This window comes from Lacerta agilis, chromosome 11, assembly GCF_009819535.1.
Source record: "Lacerta agilis isolate rLacAgi1 chromosome 11, rLacAgi1.pri, whole genome shotgun sequence".
Taxonomy (NCBI): domain Eukaryota; kingdom Metazoa; phylum Chordata; class Lepidosauria; order Squamata; family Lacertidae; genus Lacerta; species Lacerta agilis.
This window is the reverse complement of record NC_046322.1, coordinates 19,557,495-19,583,746: the sequence shown is the minus strand read 5'-3', so window position 1 is coordinate 19,583,746 and position 26,252 is coordinate 19,557,495. Positions and strand designations below refer to the sequence as shown.

At 42.4% G+C, this 26,252-nt stretch overlaps 1 protein-coding gene across 2 annotated transcripts in view; it reads left to right on the top strand.

The window, feature by feature from the left end:
- The window catches only part of HCN1 (hyperpolarization activated cyclic nucleotide gated potassium channel 1), a 169,000-nt gene that overhangs the window by 123,510 nt on the left and 19,238 nt on the right, over positions 1-26,252 (top strand). For both annotated transcript variants that reach the window (XR_004427553.1, XM_033164142.1), the window contains exons 5-6: positions 7,951-8,097; positions 20,267-20,507. Coding sequence is in view for 1 of the 2 variants with exons in the window: in XM_033164142.1 (XP_033020033.1) it covers positions 7,951-8,097; positions 20,267-20,507 (388 nt within the window). In the remaining variant the exon portion in view is untranslated. The remainder of the gene's footprint in view (positions 1-7,950; positions 8,098-20,266; positions 20,508-26,252) is intronic.

Below are 26,252 nucleotides of genomic sequence, written 5' to 3'. Positions count from 1 at the left end.
TCTGCCAAGTGTCTCTGTTTTAGCTGTGGTTTTTTAACGATGGTCGACATTATAGTTAGCCATGGTTTAGCATTATGTGTGAACCTTTACCATATCCTCCAAGTACTCCCCCCCAATAATTTTTTTTAACTTTCACTTCCTTTCCCTTCATCTTACTTAGTTTATTTAGGTTCATCTTACTTAGTTTATTTTCTGCCAGGAAGGCTATACACCAGAGGTAGGCAACCTAAGGCCCGTGGGCCGGATGTGGCCCAATAACCTTCTAAATGCGGCCCGCGGATGGTCTGGGAATCAGCGTATTTTTACACGAGTAGAATGTGTCCTTTTATTTAAAATGCACCTCTGGGTTATTTGTGTGACCTGCCTGGTGTTTTTACATGGGTAGAATGTGTGCTTTTATTTAAAATGCCTCTCTGGGTTATTTGTGGGGCATAGGAATTTGTTCATTCCCCTCCCCCCCCCCACAAAAATAGTCCAGCCCACCACATGGTCTGAGGGACGGTGGACTGACCCATGGCTGAAAAAGGTTGCTGACCCCTGCTATACACATACTTAGAGCTATCAAGCTCATAATAACTGTAACTGTTTGTCAAAGGTGGTTTGATGGCCTCACTGCCTTTTTTTCCCCTCAACAGAGAAATGCAGTTATTATTTTTAACACTGTGAGCAGTCTTCTGCTTGCCATGTCTGCCTGCTCATTTCCTCATCCAGGACCCCTTACTAATTACCTTCCAAGAATTTTTATAATACCATTTAACTTCCGCTCAGTAATTAAACATTTCATCTCAATAACCATTTTATACAATGTCTTACTATTGTTCATTTCAGTTACAATGATTGAGAAATTAATTAAGTTTGAGTGAATTTTTTGAAGAAGATTCATGTTCTTGGTCTCATGCTCATAACTTAATTTACTTTGATGTAATAAAAAAAAAAAACCTCATGTTGAAATTCCATGGAAGCGGGGCAATGTCTTCAGATATCATCCTCATCAACTCTCCCACCTTCCATAATGGCCTTCCTGGGGCCGTTCAGCAAAGATGAAATTCAGGGTTTGGCCTCTTTTTGGGTAGCCTTGAAAGAGTATCAGACAATTTTTTTGAAAAAATAAGACTATCAATTACTGCTATTCCTTATAGCTAGCCTCTGAGCACCAGTTGCTGGGGATCACAAATGGAAGAGTGCTGTTGTGCTCATGTCTTGATTGCAGGATTTTTATAGGTATCTAGTGGACCACTGTGAAAACAGGATTTTGGACTAGATAGACCCAACAGGGTCCCATACAGTCTTGTATCCCATAACCAGGCAAATAGATGTTGTAGGTTCTATTCCGAAACACCCTCCATGAAACAACTTTGGTGCCGAGAGCCTTACGGAAAAGTGCTTAACTGGATTATCTCCTATGAAGAGTTGGCTGATTAACAAAATGGAGCCACAGTTTAACATTCAATTCTCTTCCAGTAGGAACACCTGCAAATTATGTGTAGCCAACACATAAAACCAAAGCATCCCACTTAGGCCCAACTCTGTACAGATCTCCTTATTCCTGAATTGGGAGAAAAACTTAACATGTTGTTGTTGTTCAGTCATTCAGTCATGTCCGACTCTTCGTGACCCCATGGACCAGAGCACGCCAGGCACGCCTATCTTTCATTGCCTCCCGCAGTTTGGCCAAACTCATGCTAGTCGCTTCGAGAACACTGTCCAACCAAACTGAACATATATAACATCAAATAAACCTAGCAATTAAGGGTTTGGGGGTTGTTGTTGTTTTACCAAACAGCATACAAATTTGATTCTTACCAAGTAAGCAAATTAGGGTTTGTGCCATTCAGTAATCAGGGTGAACATACCGGTACTGGGTTTCAAATGCTGTTCATTACATTAGCAGTGAACATTACAGTGTGGTGTAGTGGTTAAGAGCGGTAGACTCGTTATCTGGGGAACCGGGTTCGCGTCTCCACTCCTCCACATGCAGCTGCTGGGTGACCTTGGGCTAGTCACACTTCTCTGAAGTCTCTCAGCCCCACTCACCTCACAGAGTGTTTGTTGTGGGGGAGGAAGGGAAAGGAGAATGTTAGCCACTTTGAGACTCCTTCGGGTAGTGAAAAGGGGGATATCAAATCCAAACTCTTCTTCTTCTTCTTCTACATTGCATTGCTAGCTAGCTCCTGGCTATAACAGGGCTGGTGATAGCTTGAGCAGCCGCAACCTCACAGACAAGAATGTCCAAGCTTGCCATCAAATCAAACTGGTCATCCAAAAGAAGACAACATCAAGTAGGTGAGCCATTTACAGTGTAATCCTGTAGATGCCAACTCAGAAGTGCATTCCATTGAGTCCAGTGGGACAGCTCCTGTATAGGATATAATTGAATATAAATATAATTTTATTTATATCCAGTTACTCACAAGCTCGGACAAGCAGTGAGTGTGAACTTGCAAACACCACCTCACAAACATCCATGCTGGATAAGGTGCAGGGAGGATCAAAAATGAGTCCCACCAGTCTGCAAAACATATATCTTGCTTCTTCACCCCGGCGAAGAAGAGGAAATTGGGAAAGTAGCGAGTTGTGAGAAAAAGATAGAAAGAGACTGTGCTTGGTAGGGGACTTACTCAATGTCTCTTTCTCTCTTTTTCTCACAACTCGCTACTTTCCCAGTTTCCTCTTCATCGGGGTCTAATGTGGATTACATTGCCGATTTGTGTCCATTTCTCCCAAATAGGCAACTCCCACAAAAGGAAAACAAAATTTAAAAAATTCCTTCCAATAGCACCTTAGAAACCAACTAAGTTTGTTTTTGGTATGAGCTTTCGTGTGCATGCACACGAAAGCTCATACCAAGAACAAACTTAGTTGGTCTCTAAGGTGCTACTGGAAGGATTTTTTAAAATTTTGTTTTGACTATGGCAGACCAACACGGCTACCTACCTGTAAAAGGAAAACAAGTGAGGCTTCCTCCCTAATGTTAGAGACCAACCTATTGCAACCTGGACACCTAATCTCCGGAGAGGGCCTAGTATCTCCTATAATCTGACTTTGTGCGACATATACCGTACTATTTGCACAGCAACAACAGCACCTGGCCTCACATCTGATTCTAATCATGTGTGACATGTCCTACTTTCAGTGCAGGATATTATTTTCATTCCCCACCTTACTGATACCTGGGGTCAGTGGGCATCTGACTTGTTAGCATATTGAAGGCCATATACTGAGCTCTCACTGGGAGCTGGTTAAAGTTCTAACTACTCTCCCCAGTGAACAGAATGTGGGTTGTAAATTCTGTGAACACTAGACTTGTTAAAGCACAAATTAGCCAGTGAGATACAGCTGCATATGTAGGGCATATACACCCAAGAATGCATTCACATTTTTATCCTGTATCTTCCAAGAGCAGGATCTTTAAAAAGTGTTGTGCAAAAACTCATTATCTGAAGTCTGGAAAACTCCTCCTAAATCCTGCTATTAACATACCTTGGTATTAAGTAATGAAAGCACCATCATCATGAACCAAGGAAGCAACTACAGTCATTAGCCATCAATACATTCTGGTCATATTGGCAGGATGTGACCTGGACTTATTGATGTGATTGTGTGCAGCCTCTTTGTTGTTGATTTGTCTTTGTGAACCTAGTGATCCATTTAAAGTAGAAGTGGCAAACCTGTGGCTTTCCATATGTTGTTGGAGTCCAACTCCCTTCATCCCTAGTCTTAAACAGATTTTTTTGGGAGGGGGGCATAACCAATTGTTTTTTTAAAAAAAAACCAACAACACCAAATACAATAGAAGCTTATTGGGAGATTGAGGTCATATGTAGCACTTACCATTGGTTAAGAGAATGGTAAAAAAGTGTGTGTGTGTGTGTGTGTGTGTGTGTGTGTGTGTACATACACACTCACAATGGAACTTCCACCCCTCTCCTCTCCCCCCCCCCCCAGAACAGATTTAAGTAGGACTGCAAGGTAGGAGGGGCATGGGCTCCATTGCTCAAGTGGAAATTTTTGCACTCATGGAATAAGTTAGCTAGATAGTGTCCTTAGTTTTCCTAGCAATTTACCCAAAAGACTTTGAACAGATAGCTGAAACTGGTGTAATTAAATCTCAGGTTAATCACGCTTAATGTTTGAGGCTGATCAAAAGATTTTTTAGGTTGGCCAACAAAATAGTAAATGAGGTATTATACCTACAAATGTCTTTTGAGACCAGGCTCCGGCAAGTCGAATCGCTCAGTTCCAAGCTTTTGTTACCTTTATTATTTATCTTTCACCTAAGAATGTGGGTCGAAGGCTATTCAGTAGCAAAGCAGAGCGCAGTCAAAGAAACAAGCAACAGAGGAGGATTTGAACAGGTGACAGAAGATCACAGATCAATGCACAAGGGACTGGGTATCCGACTCATGCAAAGGATAAGGAAAGGAAATGGGTCAAAGCTAGGATTGGAACTTGTTAAAGTGTATTAATTCAAATCTCTTAGGTCAGTAATCTGCCAAGAGGCAGAAATGTGGATAAGAGTTCAAAAGGCATGGCTTAAGCAGAAGCAATTAATTGGACTGTCATGTACTAGAATGCTACCAGTGCAGCTGAAAAAGTCGTACATTGCCTTGTAAAGGTCAAATGCTGGGGAACCAAGCAGGGAAATAAAAGTTACAAACACTAATTCTGTGGTCAAAGCTCGGATGTCATGGTGATTAGACCAGGCATTACCTCCACCAACAGATACAGGCTTTTCATGGTCCTGTCCTATATGCTCTCATGCTGTGGTTCACTGGCTCAGTAGACTAATTGAATAATTTTCTTCAACATACCATGTGTTTGAAGTGTTCACGGGTGTTGAATTAAAAATTAATTGTTACTTTAAGCAGGTATAACCAAACTATGAACGTTTGGGTGGGATTTTGCTCGACCTTTTCTACCTGGGTGTTGATACTGAGATATAAAAGACATGAGCACGACAATACGGACACTTAAAGAGAAGCAAGAAGGAACAGGTAGAAGGAGCTGGTCGTGAGTAGCTGGGTTGCAGCAGGAGGACGATTTTGACTAAAATTAGCTGGGTTGTTAAATGGATAGGGTAACCAGTGACAAGGTCTGAAGTACCTGTGATAGTTCCTTGCAGGGGCTCTGCGTTCTTGGTGTGAAGGCCAGCGTTAAACTCTGCACAGTTAAACTGGAATTAATTGTCAGAGGTTATAGTGATGGCCACCAACTTGGGTAGCTTCAAAAGCATTATAGGCATGTTCATGAAGGACAAGACTATTGACGGCTACTAGTTATGATGCCAGCGTACTAGCTCCAGCATCAGAGGTGGTATGTCTCTGAATGGCAGTTGCTGAGAAACACAAGTGAGGAGAGTGCTGTTGCACTCATGTCTTGGTTGTGAGCTTCCCATAGGAATCTAGTTGGACACTGTGGGAGCCGGTTCAGCCTTTGGTCTGATCCAGCATTGCTCTTGCTATGCAGTGTCCAAAAGAGCCTTTAAACCTGATGGGGTGCTGCAGCCCCAACTCCCTAAGATTATAAGGCAGAGATGGGGAAACTTGTGCCCCTCCTGTTCTGGGGTCTGATTCTGACTCCTCAGTTGGAAATATAGGAGTAAGGTGAGCTGATGTATCAGGGATATTAAACCAGTCTGGTGTTCACTGCTGACAATCCATTCTTACTCTGACAGATTGCACCAAGTTCTCTGCCTTGGATTCAGTTTTGGGTGGATTTAAGAATTTGTTTTATTTATTTCATAAAAATTTATACAATGCTTGATTGTAAAAACAAACAAACCCAAAAACCTCAAAGCAGTTTATAAAAAGAGAAGTCTCTGGAGCAGGTTTTTCCAGGGGTTAGGTTGTTGTAGGACCCAACCCTTTCCTTGCTGCCACTTCTGGGAACTTTTCAAAGAAAATATTTCTGGATATTCTCTGTTTGCATAGATGAAGAGCTTTTAGGGTCATATTGACATACTCAACTGATTCATACAGGAAACGTTTGTACTTCTGTAGTGTAAAAGTATTCAGTTAAAGGTATTTGACAGAAGAGCTTTTAGCTGAAAATCTTACACCTTTGGTTATTTCACCTTCCCTTATATAACCTTGGTAGTTGGTCTCATGTGTTTTGCAAAAGGACTAGGTTCATCTTTCTGAATTAGCTACACACACCAGAAAAACCCATTTACCACAAAACATGGCTCATATGTACAAATCAAAAGCAGCCAGCTATCAATCCCCAGTAATTAGTGCAATATCAGCCACAATGTCCTGACAGCAAATATACTGCTTTTATAACATCTGGTGCCGAGGACTAAACAGTGACCTTCCTCGTAATGACCTTTTGGTTTAATCCCTTTTGAAAATAAATCTTATTATGAATGAGTCAGCAAACAGCTCTAGTGTATTTGCTGTTTACAGCTTGCATTTTTCAGGCAGCAGAAAATGCAGATTTTAATAAATATGTTTTAGCCTTTTCATTTCTACGGCATCCCTCTGTGAGGTTAGTAATTTTTTAGTAATCATTTTAGTGAGTACTGTACATGATCTGCTTGTGATCTTCCCCTGGTGCTCTAAAATCTATAATGTTTGGAATAAAGCAGGATTGCTCCTTGAAATGCCATACCTCCTATGGTTGTTTTCAGCATTGGCATTAGGAATCTCAGATGTTGGGGGACGGTTAGGCCAGGGGTTGGGAACTGAATGCAACAGCCAGATAATCCTCCTCAGTCCTCACAGACTTAACGACGAACATTATACCTGCAACCAGCATTTAATTCCAGCTACCGGTGGGCGAAGGTAAGAATAGATGGATCAGTCTCTTTCCATTCCATAGAAATATATTCATTCATAAATCCATGTAATCCTATTTCTACATTAAATTTAAATATATATTTTTAAAGGATTAAATATGTATTTTCAACATTTTTGTCATAATATACACATTTCTAAACATATTTTAACACAAATATATACTTTTATATTATGTAATTATTATAATTGATGCATTTATGAGAATGCAATTATCCTTTTTATACAGATCTGGTATAGCTTAGTGGCTAATGCGGTATGTGCTGAAAGGCACAGCTCAGTAGTAGAGTCAATATGTGGCATGGAAAAATCCCAAATTCAATCTGCAGTTGGGAAAGATCCCTATCTGAAACCCTAGAAGAGGTACTGTTAGGCAGTGGAGACAATACTGTGCTTGATCTGACTTCCTTCCTATATTCTTAAGAGTCAGGGCACCCCAAATTCAAATATCACTTCAGCCATGATCACTGACATAGGGTTGCAGAGTTGGAAGGAACCCCAAGGTTCATTTCGCCCAACCCCCTGCAGTGCAGGGGTCCTACCTGCAACTGTCCCTGGGTGGCCTTGAACCACCAGCCTTCTGGTTAACAGCCAGGCACATGGACCCATTGAGCCAAAGGTCTCACAGAAGATACGTTTGCTTGAAGAACGCATTAGCCATCACTGCCAGTGTTCTCCTGTAGTTGTTTCAGCTGGCAGAAAAGACAACATGTGTTCCAGGTCATTTCTAGACTTCTAGTGAGGCCCAGCAGTCGTGACTGGGATCCCATGCGGACTGTGTGGCTGCTCTAAAACGTGAACATGACTCATGTGAAGAGTGCTGGCACTCAATGGCAAATATTCAAATGGCCGTGGGTCCAATGCAGGAGGCCATCGTTTCCCAGAGTTCAAAAGCCAGGCTATATAGAAAGAAGTTTTTGACCACACGGTGTGCTAACAAAAAGTCTATTCTGAATTATCCCCTCAAACCTTTGTGCAGTGTCAAAACGAGGGAGAAACCACAGTTATTATTATCCTTTCACTCCCTCTTCTAATAGCCACACATTCGCATTTTTCTTTTATGATGTTAGTAATTCACTCATTATGACTTTACTCCATTATTTTTTTTAAAGCCTATTGAATTAATATACTTTTTTTACATTTCCTCTTTTTCTAGTACAAGCAAGTGGAACAGTACATGTCGTTTCATAAACTACCTGCCGATATGCGTCAGAAGATCCATGATTATTATGAACACCGTTACCAGGGAAAGATCTTCGATGAAGATAGCATTCTCAATGAACTCAACGACCCACTTAGGGAGGTAAGGACGTCAACATTGCGAGAGGGCTTCTCCCTCATTCTGAGCTTGAGAACAATTCAGGTGCATGAAAAGTACACCCTTCATTTGAGGTGGGCTTTAATGAGCCCCTGAAGTTTTTCTGAATCTGGTTTGGGTCAGGAGAACTTTGCTAGTTTGTCTCCAATTAGACCTAACAGGCAAACTAAAAAGTTATTGCAACGATATGTTTATTTAAAATATGGTTTACTGTTCTGTTTTGCTTGTAAACAATTTGAATTATTATGTAATGTATTGCTAAAATCACCCTTCTTAAGAAGATGTTTGAAAAACTACCAACCTGGAAAAATTCAGCAAACTTATCATCCCAGTTCCTCCACACCACTCTAGTACCCAGGAAAACAATATTAAGACCAGATTTCTTTTTTAAAAAATAGGCCAGGTTCACAAATCACTTTACAAGCATAAAGTAAAGGTAAAGGGACCCCTGACCATTAGGTCCAGTCATGTCTGACTCTGGGGTTGTGGCACTCATCTCATGTTACTGGTGGAGGGAGCCAGCATACAGCTTCCAGGTCATGTGACCAGCATGACTAAGCCGCTTCTGGCGAACCTTCCTGCTGGAGCAGTACCTATTTATCTACTTGCACTTTTGACGTGCTTTCAAACTGTTAGGTGGGGAGGAGCTGGGACTGAGCAACGGGAGCTCACCCCGTCGCGGGGATTCGAACTGCCGACCTTCTGATCAGCAAGCCCTAGGCTCTGTGGTTTAACCCACAGTGCCACCCGCGTCCCGTTACAAGCTTAACGGTGGTTTAAATGTGAACATACAGTGTGCTAGTGCAGAGGGAGGGAAAAAATCTTAGCTGCTTTGCTCTTTGCTCTTTCCTCTGTGCTGCGCTACTGGGAACATGGTTTGGCTCAGCTTTACATCCACATTATGGTTTATCTCTCTGCAAACAAACCACAAGCTGTTTTTTCTTGGCCTACAACTTGTGGTTTGTTTGGTGGAGACAAACCATGAACCTGAGTTTGGAAAGAATGTTAAGCCATATCATGGCTTAGCTCCCAGTAGTGGTGCAGCAACAGGAGCACGAGAAAAGTGAAACAGCCATTCTTTCCTCCCTGTACATTCGCCTTTAAGCTACAGTTACGCATAGCTGTGGTGGTTAAAAATGTATGTGTGAAAGAAGTTGGAGAATCTCAGCCCTTGTTGAAGAAGAATCAGCATAGCTTCTCTAAAAGAAAGTCTCACCTTACTAGCAGGGTTGGTCAATATACTCTGAAGTTGGAGCCTTATTTGCCCCTACGGGTTCCCATGGTTGCGCCCGGTGAGAAAACATGGAAGCAGAAAGACACCTGAGGCTGCTGGCTTCAGAGAGAGAAAGATTTATTTTCTACATGCAGAGGTACTGCGGTGTTCAGACATCCAAGCAAGTACAAAACTAGTCAATTTTCAGACAGTTCTTATAGACAGTTCTCTGGCTCTCTTCCCACCCCAGAAAACTTCCTCTTGTCCATATAAGGAACATTTCCTGTTGTACATTTCCTGTTGTACATATAAGGCAAAAGGACATTTAGCCCTGAGTTGGTTCATGAGCACTCCAGCAAGGCCATCCTATCTGTCACCAGTTCCTCTCTGTGCAAGGTCAGCCTTCTTCTGTTATCTCCAGACTCTTAAGTCATAGCTTGCCGGAAAGAAATACAATGCAGATCAAAGTTCACAGCTTTACAGAGAGGTTTCATAAGGCAAAGCTTAAAATGTTTTTTTATACTTCTGGACTAACAATACATTCAGGTAAATATATACAGGTTAGCTAATTAACCCCTTCCAAAGTCACAAAGTACCGATAACCAAGTGGAACTGGGTCAAATCAACTTATCCAGCAAATAATGCACTTTGCAGCTTCGACAAGCTCAATATTTTTGCATTTTACCCAACTAATGGTGACTGCAGCATAAATTCCTTCTTTGTTTATAAGCATGAATTTGCTATTAGCATTATCAAAATGTCATGCTCATTAATTGTTAAGCTCTGATATAGAATGACAAATGCTAAAACTTCCATGCCTGATAGTGCTTAATGCCAACGTTTTTTAACCTTTCCAAACTACGCTTTCCATGTACTGGATAACAAATTGTATTTCTCTTGCACGCGAGGTGCAACAATTCACTTCCCCCCCCCCTCAAGTTGAACCTAGGAAAAAATACACAAGTGAGCTAACGAAAACACATGAAAATGCTTTACTCAAAAGGTGAACTTCTGAAAATATGAGCAAGAGAACTGAAATGATTATGCAGCACTAGCTACAGTAGGTCATTGCTGTTCCTATTGTAATTGCATTGTGATTTCAGTTGTTCTAAAAAAATTCACTGCATAAAAACTTACAAATACAGGACTGTGATCAGGTTGAGCACTACAGCAATCATCTGATGACAATGCATAATTATCCCTGATGGGAGATTTTAATTATGTTTGTGGAAACTTGACAAAGCTGACTGTAGGAGCATGTTATGAACAGGCATGACATTGATCATGTTACTTAAGAACAGGATCACAGAGAAGCTGATCTCCGATTAAGCCTTGTTGTTGTTGTTTAGTCATTTAGTCATGTCCGACTCTTCGTGACCCCATGGACCAGAGCACGCCAGGCACTCCTGTCTTCCAGTGCTTCCTGCAGTTTGGTCAGACTCATGTTGGTAGCTTCGAAAACACTGTCCAACCATCTCGTCCTCTGTCGTCCCCTTGTGCCCTCCATCTTTCCCAACATCAGGGTCTTAGTTCTCACAAATAGCAAATGAGGAGTGTGATATCCACCTCCTAGTCCTCCTAGGCCCCATGCCATCTGAGGGAAGGGTGTTCCTGGCCAACACAGAGGCTCTGCTCAGCCTAGTCTCCCCATTTAAAGAACAGCTTCCACCAAACAAGGCTGTTCCACAAGGCTGTTACTTATAAATCAGCCTGGGGTCCCCCTAAAGCTTCTTAAGATAGCGTGGCATTATAGTGTTATGAGTTTGGGTGGTTAGGCTGTATGCCTGGGCCCCCCTTCTAATTACTAAAATAACAAGGGGATGGTGGACTGGCCCACAGCTGAAAAAGGTTGCTGACCCTGATCCAGACTTTCCTAACCATTGACGGAATGATTATCATTGAAAACAATTAGATAGGTCCAGATTCTCATAAGGCATGGTTGACAATTACTATGAACTTCCTCGAAATCAGGTCCTGCTGTTGGGCTTTCCATAGGCATCTGATTCACCACTTTAAGAACAGGATGCTGTACTAGATGAGCTATTAGCATGATCTGGAGGCTGTTCTTGTGCTCTTAACTGTTGAAAAAAAATAGAGCAAATGTTCTTCTATAAATTAGACTTGGATGCATCCAAGAACGGTGGACATTCGGGTTGCGAATGCGATCCGTGTGGGAGGCGCGTTCGCAACCCACGGCATCCATAACCCACAGCGCCACATCTGCTCACGTGCGGGTTGCAATTCATACCGTTCCGGTAATTCTGGGTTCGGCACGTTCGTATCCTGTAACGAACGCAACCCGCAGCGAACGAAACCCAAGGTATGACTGTTCATTTGCTGAATCTCTCTCCCGCCCCCCATTAACATCTCTTTAATAACTTCTGAAATGTTTCTTGGCTACAAAAGCAACTCACAGAAATAGGATTGTCTTCTGGGTGGCCAGACATTAAGTATTTCTTCATCAGTTGTTGTTGTTTTTTTAATGAAACAGTTTGTGTAGACCCCCAAAACCAGTTGCCTTCAGTTATCTTTGATATCATTGGGACTTGAACTGACTTTAAATTAGTTTGTTTAAATACTGCATTTTACATCACTGTGACCTGACCTGAAATTTTCTGGTGAAGGGTGGTGGATGGGGTAATAATAATAATAATAATAATAATAATAATAATAATAATTCAACCTACAAATGCTGGCACAAATGTCTCCCTAAATTTAAAATTTCCATGTGCCATCAATGATGTTTAACAGGATGGGGATGAAAAATAATCTGTTTTCTATGCCAAAATGAGGAAAACTGCACAATATGTTTTTTTTTGGGGGGGGGGATGTTTGAGACACCCAGGTTATTATTTGAGCCCAGAAGCAACTGGCTTGGTCATGCTGACAAGTTGAAAGCAGTTGAATGAACTGCGGGTGGCTCAGTACCAGCAGATGTGTGGAGCCAAGCATTGACTGAAAATGTCATACCAAGAATTGCAGCTAAATAAATGCTAATGCTAATGAAAGGATTGGTGGTCAAAAATAAAACAAATCAAATCTAGGCACGAATCTGCAAAAGTAGATTTTTATTTCATACATGCCCTTCTGGGCTGGCGATGTTGGGAGCCGATGTAAATGTTCCCTTTGTACATTAGGTGACACACACAGAGAGACCATTCTCCATCTTTTGTGCCACCAAGAGGCATTATCAGTATCCAAAGGATTCATTCCAGCCAGGCAAAAAAATTCAAAGTGAGTGCGAAGTGAAGCCTGCGGGGGATGTGAAGTCTTTGGAGATTACTTGAGGGCCGTGGCTGGTCCTGAGATTCCTCACTCCCTTCCAAAAAAGAAACCCAAACCCAGCCGTGATTAGCAGTGGCACATTTAGCATCATGCACAGCTAACCCCATAGGTTTGTGTGTGTTGTTGTTTTTAATTAAGGGGGAAAGCCTAGGAGGAGGAGGAAGCAACTGTGTTTTGAGGGACATGAAAAATAACATTGGGACAATAAGAGACTAGTTCCCCATTGCTGAGTGATAAGATTTCCAGACTCATGAATGCTAGGATAAAAAACGCCAGGAACTCTCTCAGGCGATGTGCCTTATTGTTAAACCGTCTGGAGAATAGCATTCCACTGGTTGACCTTGCTCACAGGGGTTTCTTGGGCATCTTTACTTGCATCTTGCAGATAATAACAAGTAATGCACTGGGATGGCATTGGTCAGAGAAGTGTCCTTTGCAGTTCCTTAAAGCAGCTCCAAGTTCCTGTAAAAATATATATATATATATATAATGAAAAGAAAGTCTTGGCACTTTGAATATGATGAAATATTTTTGTGCCTGACTATTACCCAGGCTGTAATTGGTTCCATTAGTTTGTTTCATGGGGGGTGAAGAAGAGACTTCAAAGGTATGCGGGGAATCGTGTGTGCCACTGTTGCTACGAATAGTAAGATAGTTATGGCATAGTACACAACACTACAGTATAATCCATTAAATTATTGGTGGAATTGTCCCTCTAATCAGAAACGTGGGGAAAGATGTAACCTGTTTTGGGTTTTTTAAATAATTGTTTGCCCAAATTGTTTGAGCCTTCCTTGTAACTGACTATTTTACAAATTTAAAATAACTATAAAGGTCTCTCTGAGTGACACTTCAACCGTCTTGAAGGCAACAAATCTCTTCCTCACCACGCACCCACCCCAGTTGCATCTGGCCCTTGAATAGCACCAAACCATTTCAGCTACACAGATTGCTTACAAAAGCTCTTCAGATCCTGAATCTGCCTTTCCAAATGAAACTTAACCTGGTCCATAACACGTTGCCAGGCAAAAACATTCTTCTTCTCTTAGGCTTATCAAACCTTTTAAACTGGGGTGGATATTGTTTTAGTTTGTTAAAATGTTGTGTATTTTTGTGTTCTTGTAAACCGCCCTGTGATCCTCAGGTGAAGGGCAATATTGAAATTTAATAAATTATCATCATCATTTAAAGTAAGAGGATTTAAGCCAATTTATAGCAACAAAAAATTATTTATTTCTTCATTTCTATATGACTCTCCATAACAAAATCTCAGAGTGGCTTACAAAAATATATAAAATAACATTCGAAATACAGAAAACGGAAACCAACAGCAGGAAGAAAATACGGTACTCCTAACAGACTGTTGACCAAATCAAGCTGTTCCCACAAGCACTCAAAGTTATTGAGTCTCTTAAGCATCCTATAGACCCGACATAAGGAAGAAGCCTAATGCATCTTCAGAATCAGGGAGTTCCATAAAGAGGGTACTACATCTGAGAAGGTGCTACGATGGGTCCCCATCCCCTGCACGCTTCTCAGGTGTGTGGTTATAAGGAGGGCCTCCTCCACAGATCCTTTCTGCCAGGCTGACACATATTGGTCTCTAAGGTGCTACTGGAAGGAATTTTTTTATTTTTTTATTTTGTTTTGACTATGGCAGAGTGGCAGACCAACACGGCTACCTACCTGTAACATATTAGGAGAGGCACTCAGCTGGGTCCTTGGATCCCAAACCATTTAGGGTTGTATAAGACAAAATAAGTATCTTAAAGTAGACTCCATAGCAAATAGGCACCCAGATCATGGGAAATAACTCACTCAATAACTGAGCAGAGTCATTCTGCACCAGCTGCAGCCTTCAAACCATCTTCAAGGGAAATGGGTTGAGGGCTGGATGCACCTTGGGTCTGAGATCCAGCAGAGTTCTGTTTTCTAAGCAGTACTTGGATTCTCTGCATGTCCAAGTAATAGGAAAGCAACACTTGGATCAAAATCCAGTCTGCCTTATCAGCAGTTCGATGTGACTACGGAAGTTTAAATTGGTCAATTTTGGTTTCTCAAATTTCTAACCTTCAGTTCTCCACATTTCCAAGTCAGAAGTCATCAGAATTTTAGTGTAGTGTAGCTTTATCTTGTAAATGTATGCATGCCATTTTGCCAAAACCGCACATTTTTTTTTGCAAAGCAGTTCCCCCAAAAATAATGCATTTATGTATTTAATAATGCATTTATGTATTTAATTTTCAATAGTATATGCGTGTTTATGAGCACTTTACTCCTGTGTATGCATTTATGTACTCACTGCTTGGCTGGAGATTTGCACTGCAGAATTCAAATAAGAATGGATTTCAAAAGATGGCTGTATTTCATTCCCGCTTTGTTTTGGAAAGTGCAAATCAAATGTGAACTGAATCAAATTTCTCCCCATCCCTAAGAAGTGACACACTAGAAGTTGGATGGTATTATTTCTGCACCACCATGACAAAGCCTTAATACATAGCATTGTAGGGCAGAACTATTTTGGACACCTTACACTGGATACTTCAGCATCTCCCATTGCAAGCTCCATTGTAGCTCTTCAGATCAGATCAGATCAGCCCCAGAAAATTATAGCCTGGTTGCTTTTTCAAGGTAGCAGACAGCTGCAGTCCTACAATGCAAGTTGTGACAGAGCTATAGCAGCACAGCAAACCCAACTTGTGAGAAAGAGGTTAATACCCTTTCTGAGCCATTATTTAAAGTTCAGAGCCGGCCTATTTTTAGATCGTAGTGTGAGAAGACGTTGGCTGAAAATAGATACAGATCACGTCTCCTTGTAGAATATAGAACATTGGGACACTTCATTTTCAGAGAACATAATTGGTATTTGGGATATAACCTCCCTGCTTTCAACCTTTCGTGCACTGTAAAAAGAGATTTGTTATAAAAAAAAACTCTCCTCTTATGCGGGTATTCCTAAGAACACAGAGCACAGCAAAGGGGGGGGGCAGGGGGCGGCTTTAGTTATGATTCGGTTTTGCTAGCCCATCTTGGGTGTGGCTAAGGTCAAGCTGTCCCCAAGTTTCCTTTGTCTTGGTATTGTTTTGGCAGAACGTGCGTTTAGCTCTCAGGCAGTACGCTCTGTAGCAGCAGAATATATTATCCATTGCAAAGGTAGAGAAATGAAAAATGCACAAGCCCCCCCACCATTGTCTTCTCCAATGCCCTGTTCTTTCTTAATGGTGATTTCACTTATTTATGTATCAGATGCCAGCTGTACCCAGCAAGAGCAACTCTCCCAGTTGCTCATATATTTTATGCATTGATTGACAGGAGGATTTCTAGGTTGTCCTTCATTACACAATCCCAGGGCAGATTGTGCGGCAATATAAGAGCAACGACAACAAAGAGACCACTATGAAACCAGATTCAGCACGGCTTTATAAAAGCAATTTAAAAAACAAACAAACGAGCAGCATCATTAAAAAAAAAATACCCAGGAAGCACAACCTGGGTTTCTCATCTGCAGCAGCAACATACAGTAATTCCTAATAACTTTTTTTTAAAGAAAGAAAGAAAGAAAAGCCTGGGCAAATGAGGGATTTGTCACCTAGTATTGAAATGACTAGTTGTTCCTCAAGGGCAGGGCTACACAACCTTTGTCAGACCAAGGGCTGAACATTTTTCTTGACAATGTTCCAGGGGCTGCATCCCAGCAGCAGGCAAGGCCAAAAGCAAAAGTGGGTGGAGCAATGAATGTGAAATTGATTGATTGATTGATTGATTGAATTTATATACCGCCCTATAACTGCAGGTCTCAGAGTGGTTCACAGAAAAAAATCAAAACATAAAACCGCAAAATACATAATCAAAATAAAAACAACTCAATGACCCCCACCCCCCAAAAACCCACATTTTTAAAGGGCATAGGATGTCAATCAAATCAACCAGAGGCCTGGTTAGAAAAGAAGGTTTTTGCCTGGCAAAGTTCCCTGGGGAGAGCATTGCACCGACAGGGGGCCACTGCAGAGAAGGCCTGTTCTCGTGTTGCCACCCTCTGGACCTCTCAAAGACGAGGCCCACAAAGGAGGGCTTTACACAGTTCAACTTTACACAGCTGGTTAGTTTCTACCTGAACACCCCCCCAAAAAAAAAAAAAATCCTTCAAGGCAAGAAAGAGGCACTATCAGCATCACAGTGTTGGAAATGTTCACAGACACATCCCAGCCAGATAAAAACTGGGGGTGTGAATCAGGGCTAGTGACGGATGTGGCTACAGAGGAGGAGGCTAGAGAGAAAGTGGGGCATTGGGAGAACATTGAGGACCAGAGAGAGAAGCTTGGAGGGCCACCTTTGTTCCCCACATCTACTGTAAGGGAAAGGTTTTCCATAGTCAGAGTGACACTATGCATATGAGGAAGGCTGACCCAAAAGCTTTTAGAGGAGTCAGAGTGTGTCACCTGACTTATTCTGGCCTGCTTTCTTGCTGGCCTCCTTGCCATTTCTTCCTTTGGCCAGAATTGGACAGTCCTGCTAGGAATTTCCAGATTTCCAGGTCAAGACCCCCTGTGTGTTAATATTGCTCTATTGCACACATTTTAGCAATTTGATTCCACTGTGCCCAGAAGAGCTCAGGATGGCAGCCTCGATCATTTTGTAAAACTCTATTCGAATGCAGCGTTTATCTGTCTAGCTCCAAAGTGTTAAGTGCACTGTGCCTTGACACATACAACATTTTTTTTTTTTTTGCATTGCCCCCTTGGGCAGTAAGTTCGCAAGGTTTGCCATCATTCCACCTTGGCTGACACCAGGAGACCTGATTTCCCCCTTCCACAGCCAGATGGTGGCACTTTGTCATTCTGGCAGATATGCAGCATCCGAGTCACTGGCTTGAAGAGATTAGACCTCGGTGTCCGGCTCTCGGAGACTGCTCAGGCACTATAAAAATCAACTTTGGTGGAATCGCAGAAGTGGTGATTAACATGCAGGCGTGTTTCAAAATAATTCAAACCACTTCTTGGCGAAGGCAGAGGAGTCTTATTTCTTACAGAAATGATCTTCGGTTCATAATTAATTTATAAGGTAGGTGAGATAAACGTAATTGAAATGTTCTTCACCACAAGAGACATGTCAGGCTGTAATAGGCCCGTAAATTAGCCAGTCTTGGCTTTGAGTCATTTGAATGTTCTTTTTAAGATTCCCTGGCCACTTAAGTGGAGATGAGTTACTTAAGGAGATGGAGCCAGGCCACATTGCCTCTTAGGAAAACTTCCAGGGCCACACAGCAGTGGTGGTTGCGGTGGGGAAACAAAGGCCAAAGTGAGCAGATCCATGTATCTGATTTGGTTAGACTGCAAGCTTCCTCAGACTCGGCCCTCCAGATGTTTTTGGCCTACAACTCCCATGATCCCTAGCTAGCAGAACCAGTGGTCAGGGATGATGGAAATTGTAGTCTCAAAACATCTGGAGGGCTGAGTTTGAGGAAGCCTGGGTTAGAATGTGGTGCTGAAAATGCCAAAGTTGCGGGTTTGACCCCTGTATGGGACAGCTACATAGTCCTGCATTACATGTGGTTGGACTAGATGCTCCAACCTTCCAACTGTACAATTCTATGATTCTGACTCTTACCTTTGTGCGGTAGGCTACATTCCATTCATATAGAAGTCAGAGGCTTCTACCGTCCATGTATACACACCTCTCCACCTACCACCCAAGCAAACAAGAGACAAGGCTGAAGGACACAGGCAAAATCTCCTGAAGGACAGGAGCAGGGCTGGTGAGGGCTGTGGTCTTGGGAGAGTTACGAGGACAGAAGAACACAAGAAGAAACTGTTGGATCAGGTCAAAGGCCCCTCTAGTGCAGCATCCTGTTCTCACAGTGGCCAACCAGATGCTGTGGGAAACCTGCAAGTAGGACTTGAGCACCAGAACCCTCTCCCCGCCTGCGGTTTCCAGCAAGTGGCATTCAGAAGCATTATTGCCTCTCACTGTGGAGGCAGGGCATAGTCATCATGGCTAGCAGCCATCAATTCAATCTGATTTGTTAGCAGTATAGAACACTTTGCATGGGGGATTTTTAATCATCCACGGATTCCACATTTTGGGGTGTACTTCTCTATCACCTTCCTACCTGCAAAAAAGTCTGTTTCCCCCTTTTTTAATGTGGATTTGTTGAGACAGGGCAGCAGATTGCATTAATCCACTTCAATTCCACAAACTTTGATTTCTGGGTATGTGCTTGAATCACTCCCACAAAAAAACTGGCAGTCTGGAAGTACCCCAAAATGGAATGAAGGAATGAAGATTCCCAAACCTGAAACTATAAGAAATCCACACATTCAGCAGTTCCTCTGGTTTCTGTGCTGTCACCAGAAATTCCATGTACCCTTTATAGCATGTCCTTTTCTTTTAAAAATGAAATCTGGGTGTCTCAGGAAACTGGCATCCAGTGCCACATCCTGTGGTTTGCAGAATCATGATGAACACATTATCCTTGACCTTCCTCATCCAAGTGGCAGGGTTGTGAAAGAAGCATCATTTGGAACAATTTGTTTTGTCTTCATTTTCCACATTAGATGTCCTCAGGATGAGTGGCATGCCTCGTCCCTTGTTGGCAACTCCATGTCCTCAACTCCATGCAATTTGGGCTTAGAACGACTTAACTCCTGTTCTTCTTTTCCCTTTCATACCGCTGTGCCTTTTTAGCTCTGTTCTGTAGGCAAAAGGACTAAATTGACTGAAGTCCCACTGCTCCCACTTAACCAGCTTGTGGGATGCAGCCATCATCATAATTTAATCACTCCCCAGACTGCTTCTATCTTCTATCCACACAGTGGTAATTGCTGAGGTAATATTTGCTGCTTGTTTGATGTGTGTTTTTTAAAAGAGAGAGAGAGAGAGAGTTTGCGGAGGTGACAAAATCCTGTTGGTACTCCTGCCTTTTTTCTGGGCTACTTGCTTGTTTGGATCAGCAATTATTTTTTTGAAAAGATTTTCAGTGGTAAAGTCACTGCATTGAAATAAGTGTGCCTGCACCTACACAGTCCAGGAAATAAAGGTAAAGGGACCCCTGACCATTAGGTCCAGTCGCGGATGACTCTGGGGTTGTGGTGCTCATCTCGCTTTACTGGCCAAGGAAGCTGGCGTACAGCTTCCGGGTCATGTGGCCAGCATGACTAAGTCGCTTCTGGCAAACCAGAGCAATGCACGGAAACGCCGTTTACCTTCCCGCTGGAGCGGTACCTATTTATCTACTTGCACTTTGACGTACTTTCGAACTGCTAGGTGGGCAGGATCTGGGACCAAGCAACGGGAGCTCACCCCATTGCGGGGATTCGAACCGCCGACCTTCTTATCAGGAAGTACTTCTGGGCAAATCTGAATCAGCAAGGCATGCACAAAAGCACATATTTGCTCCTAACACAGCTGCCACTCGTTTCTGTTGGGTGTACACAGAAGACACTCCTAATGAATCATTGTGTTTTTAACTTCAACTTCTTCCTCGTCAGTCGAGTAGCTGTGTGTGTATATAGTTTTGTGGTGCTAGATGTCTGAACTAGATTGCCTCTTGATCTTGCCACATGATTCTGTGTCTTTCTCACTTTTCCATTTAATTTCCTTCCATCTGAACATGCCTTTACGATGACCCCAATTATTTTTCTCCCATTTTTTTTTTAGGAGATTGTCAACTTTAACTGCCGGAAGCTTGTCGCCACAATGCCTCTCTTTGCAAATGCTGACCCAAATTTTGTAACGGCTATGCTGAGCAAGCTGCGTTTTGAGGTGTTCCAGCCTGGAGATTACATTATCCGAGAAGGGGCCGTGGGGAAAAAGATGTATTTCATTCAACATGGGGTTGCCGGTGTTATCACTAAATCCAGTAAAGAGATGAAGTTGACAGATGGCTCTTACTTTGGAGGTGAGTACAAAGGAAATGCATGCTATGAGGTTTATATATGGGGGGGGAGTGAATGCAGATTAAACCCTTCGGATTCTGGAAGGTTATGAAGACAACATAGCACATCTGTTGGGTATATTTTCTCTTTCTTCCTAGTGGACTGTGGCAACAGGATACAGTAACTCACCCGAAAGCTTTCTACGGCACTCATTGCAAAATTGCCAAGAAGGATGGCCTGTGTCCTGATTTGCTAGTTCACTCACACCTGCATGGCATTTTGATTGCTTATTGGTTAATGGTTGACAGACAAATGTTTAAGCTAATGCTGTATAATAACATTGTGTTCTGGAGTGACAGTGGTTGATACGAAATGACTGGTTGTGGTCTTGATTGATGCTGCAGTCGTTGACAAATGCATGCGTGAACTCATTATGATGCTGTTTATATGCAGTCACAGAGCACATGGATGTCTATTTGGCACAAAAAGAAACATGGTAGGACCTACATTGGGTTATTTCCAACTGTATTTTATGTGCCACTGGAACATGCACAATGGTACTTCTTCTCCTTCCCCATGAAGCTCTCCATGTCCTCTGATCTGCTCTATAATGTTGGGGGGACTCTCTGGAGCAGATTTGGGAGATGAAGGGGCTGAAGGAGGAAGAGAATAAAGGGAAGCTCCATTGCACAAGTATAGTACTGCCCATGTGATGTTCAGTACAACCAATTGGCTTCTTCATGATTGTTTGTATGCAGTGACTATACTTAATATTGCATATGCTGGTGCATGGCAGCAAGGACAGCGGATTTGGAAGCTCCCCAGAACAGTAGGGAAAGATGTCATACAGGTATTGCTGTTCTTGAGAGAGTACTTTTGGTGATCTCCTATGTCAACATGGTAATTCCTTCTTCTGGGGGGCGGGGGGAAAGAGAGCAATCTTGCAGCAACTTCTCTTTCGGTTTGATTATACTTAGGATTAATGACAAATAAATGTTTTCCGTGCCTTAGGAGAGACTAGGTGCACAAAGATTCAATTAGCAGAATATTATTTTGCATGGAAATAGCTTTAATCTTTGAATGCTTTCATTTTGATTAAACCTCAGAGATAGGCTCGCCATTTCCTGTCAAGTCTCCTATCCATTTGTGCTTATGAGTTTCAATAGCTTCTAACTAAGAGAATGGAAGCAATATAACTTATCTAGCACACGCACGCACCAAACCGCCCAGCTTTGATAATGAATCTGATAAGTGCATGTTTAATTTTTAACTCACACAATATTAGCCTTCCTTAGAGCATAATCTCCTACATGGTGTCCATCCTAGTTTTGACCCCATCGTCTTCCCTGCTGAATTCTACAAGGGCAATGCTGAAGCTGTGAGGGGAAGAAACTGATAGGCAGTCAAGGAGCTGTCAGGCAAATACAAGTCATCCACAGAGCAGGAAAGAACTTGAGACATGGAATGCAATTAGCTTTTATTCACAGAAAGTAAACAACACAGCAGAGTCCGTGTGGCTCATCTCACCTACCCTGTTTCTCCTAAAATAAGTCATAGCCATAAAATAAGCCATAGCAGGATTTCTATGCATTTGTGAAATATAAGCCATTTCCCAAAAATAAGCCATACCCCAAAAATAAGCCATAGTGACGTGGTACCTCCCATTAAAACAGCCTGGGGAGGCGTGGCTATGCAGCGTACCGATGCAACACGGTTAAAATAAGACATCCCCTGAAAATAAGCCATACTGTGTTTTTTTGAGCAAAAAAATATATAAGACGGTGTCTTATTTTAGGAGAAACACGGTAGCTGAAGACGTTGCTGGAACTGACCATTGACTCCATGCCTTCCCCCTCTAGCCTCTCACTCCTGATCCCTCCCATGCAGACGTAGACTGCGGCGAGGGGGTGGACTTCTTGTCTGCACCTGTCCTGCTTCGCCCATTGCTCAGCAATGTGCAGGACTCTCCTCGAGTGGGGGTGTCAGAGGGGGAGGAGAGGCAGCAGGACTGGGACTGTCCAGCTCCTGTCCAGCAGGGGCAACCTCTGGCTCCTCCCTGTCTGAGTCTGCACTCACAATGAGACTCTCGGCCTCCAACCCTGCCCTGGAAGGGCCTCCTTCTTCTGACGCCCCATCCCTCTGTGATTGCTCAGCCCTACTGCCCTACTCTTCTCATGGCCACCTCATGAGAAGAGAAGACTTCCTGGAAAAGACCCTGATGTTGGGAAAGATGGAGGGCACAAGGAGAAGGGGACGACAGAAGATGAGATGGTTGGACAGTGTTCTCGAAGCTACTAACATGAGTTTGGCCAAACTGCGAGAGGCAGTGAAGGATAGGCGTGCCTGGCGTGCTCTGGTCCATGGGGTCACGAAGAGTCAGACACGACTGAACAACTGAACAACAACAACAACTGCATCTAGCATCTCCCAGCTTGTCCCTTCTGCAAACTGGTCCCCTGTGTCCCACCACCACTGTCCTGGGTCTAGGTTGTCTTTTTCTGTGTCATTCCTGGGGGGGGGGCTCTTGGGCCCGCAGTGCCCACTACTCTTCCTCATGCAGCCAGTCCCTGACAGCCACCCTCAGAGCTGGTTGTAAGGAAGAAGGCAGATAGGTGAGGCCAGCTGAGTTTAGTGGGGCAGCGCCCCGTTTGCTCTAATTGACCAGCTTCTCCTGCTCGGGATTCTGAGTGTCTTCACCACTAGAGATGTCAAATTAGCATAGTGCAGGTAGTACAATAAGCACAGCTTATCTTAGTCACCATAGTGACTGTTTAGGAATGGATCCATCTGTTTTTACCTTGTATGCATTTGGACTCTGGATAGTAATGTCAGACATTGTTTTTTTTTTTTTTTAACCCATTTACAAATTTCACTGTGCCTCCTTCTCTCTCTCTCAATTTGTGTACCACACATGTTTATTCGTACAGCGCCATCTATGAAGATGGCACTTTGCAAATAATAGCTTTGACAGGTCGCTACCCTGAGGGGATTACAATCTAAAAATAGACACAAAGGAAACCTGAGGGAAAGGAGAGGGCCATAGAGGCCGGAATAAACAAAGGGAGGGTATGTCATTATTTCAGTTACATATACTTCAGTTAGTTATACCTAAAGTATTGGAAATATATATGTACACATGGGCTGGGGGCAGGGGGGGAGTGTCTTCCTTTGACAGCTTTGTATCCGATGGAAGTGCATTCTAGTGCATGGACTGCAATATAGGCTGCAATATGCAATATATTTGTTTGCTTTGTAAGTCTTTTTTTAATGGGGGTTTATTTTTTTGCGATAAACAGCCATTTTCCATTTACTTCCTGCTAGTTGAAATGCCCAACGTACGTATACGAACCTATCCCTCTGCATTTAATAACTGAAAGACACGTAACTATAGCAATGTTGATTTGGAATTCGGCAGAACAGCGATCTTGCCAGCAGGTCAGCAATAGGCCCTGTCCCCCTCCCACACACACACACAAGTATAGAGTGCTTTCGGATAAATACTGCAATTGTTTCATTTTGTTCCCCGCTGTGTGTCATTTGCTGCTGAATCTCCTCATTGCTTCTTCAGCCCACAGTAGATGTGACACACAGAGACATGTACCCTTCACCTGACTATTATTTTTTAAAAAAAAGAAAAGAAAAACCAAAGCAGCCTTGGGGACAGTGGTTGCTAATCCTTTCCCCATAGCTATTTTTCTGTAAAAAAAAAAAAAAATCACCCCATTTTTTTCTCTCTCTCCCTCCCTCTCTCTTTCTGTCTCTAGCTCAGTGTTTTTCAACCTTTTTTGGACAAAGGCACACTTGTTTCATGAAAAAAATCACGAGGCACACCACCATTAGAAAATGTTAAAAAAAATAACTCTGTGCCTATATTGACTATATATAAAGTAATTCTCTTGAATAGGAATCAAATAAACAAATTTTTCCCACGGCACACCAGGCACACCAGGCAACATCTCGCGGCACACTAGTGTGCCGCGGAACAGTGGTTGAAAAACACTGCTCTAGCTTCTCCCCATATAGGGGGAAGTAGATGAAGAAAGAGACTCTTATAACAGAAAACCCAACAAAGCAGGTTTTATATGTTATACAGTCTGCATACATGACTACAGTCTGTACGCAATGTAGGTCAATCTTTCCCATATCCTGAACCCAAACCGTTTGGGGTTTTGAACATAGGAATGAACATAGGAAGCTGCCTCATACCCAGCCAGACCATTTGCTTGCTTGCTTGTTTGTTTAAAAAAATTTTTTTATAACTTCTTCATTGAAGTAGCTATACAAAAAATACAAACCCATTACAACATATATATATATATATATATATATATATATATATATATATATATATATATATATATATAATAGACTAAGATAACCAGCTACTTAGCTGGAAAAAGAACAAAGTCAGAAAGAAGAAAAGGCAAGAAAAGGAGGGAAACACCCCAAAAAAGAAAGAGAGAAGGGGAGAGAAAAGGGAAAGAAATGAAAAATCTAAAGAAAAACCAAAATGAGCAAAAGGGCCATTTGTTGATCTAGCTTAATATTGCCCACACGGACTGGCAACAGCTCTCCAGAGTTTCTGGCAAGGGACATTTCTAGCTGTAGTTGGAGATGCTGGGGATTGAACCGGGGACCTTCCACATACAGAGCAGGTTTTCTGCCTCTGCGCTACAGCCCTTCTCCGTTATCGGCATGATAACTAGCACCTTGGACTGGACTTGTAAGCAGGTGGAAAGCCAGTGCAATTGTTAAATGCAGTGCCATGAAGTCAGAATATGGGGGCCTGTTGCATTCAGTACCAAGTAAAGCCTCCAGGCACTTTCAAGAGCAGCACCATGTAATGTGTGTTGGAGTAAGCTAATCTCGAAATGACAAGCTCATCCTTATCTACTCAAGGGCAAAGCTGGGCCAAAGAGCCTTACCAGAGAGCCACACCTGTTCCTTCAGGAGAAGTACAATATTTTGAGCATCCCCACCCACTTGGTTCTTCCTTTTTACCACCAGTGTTTCCATCTCACATAAAACGCTTGCAGGTTTTATACATCTGCATGCACCTTTCCAATCTAGCAAAGATGTCTGGTTTCTGTGTACATGATTCCATTGCAGGATCAAGGCCCAGTGTATTGTAAAAGTCCACAGTGTTTCCTTATCCATACAGAAATACATAGCTAAATGATAAAGGAAGAATTAGCTGTGTCTTTTAATCCATGAATGTAGCCTGCCCCCAGCCACAATGACTCAAGTCCCAATAGGCATCTCCTCTTCTCTAATATTGGACCATGCTATAAAAGGAACAAACCTCTTGTGCTGCACACTTTCATCATTATTTTTAAGGGATCATGCAGTATGTGACTTGCTAGTTGACAGTAACCCTTCTCCTATCCAGACTTGCTAATTGATGATCATCCAATCTTTTCAAAGTTCAATGTATGTCTGTACAAAGACTACCTAATTGCAGCTGGTTACACTAGACAGCGTGGTATGTATTGAGTTTCCTGACAACAACGGCTAATTTCTGGTTAGCTTAAAATGGGTGATAATCTATCACAATGTTTACTAAGTTACATCCTGTTTCAGGAAGCAATCTGTTGGCAAAACTACCAGGTGAAATTTCAGACTTGGCTGGTATTAATGTCTTTCTTGAATCCCATGATTCAGAACTGCATCAAATCCTTCACTAGATTTTTTTTATATTTTTTTTAAAAGAAACAAGCCTGGTCGGTGCAGGAAAATAGAAAACCAAATCAGACCACATTAAGCCCCTG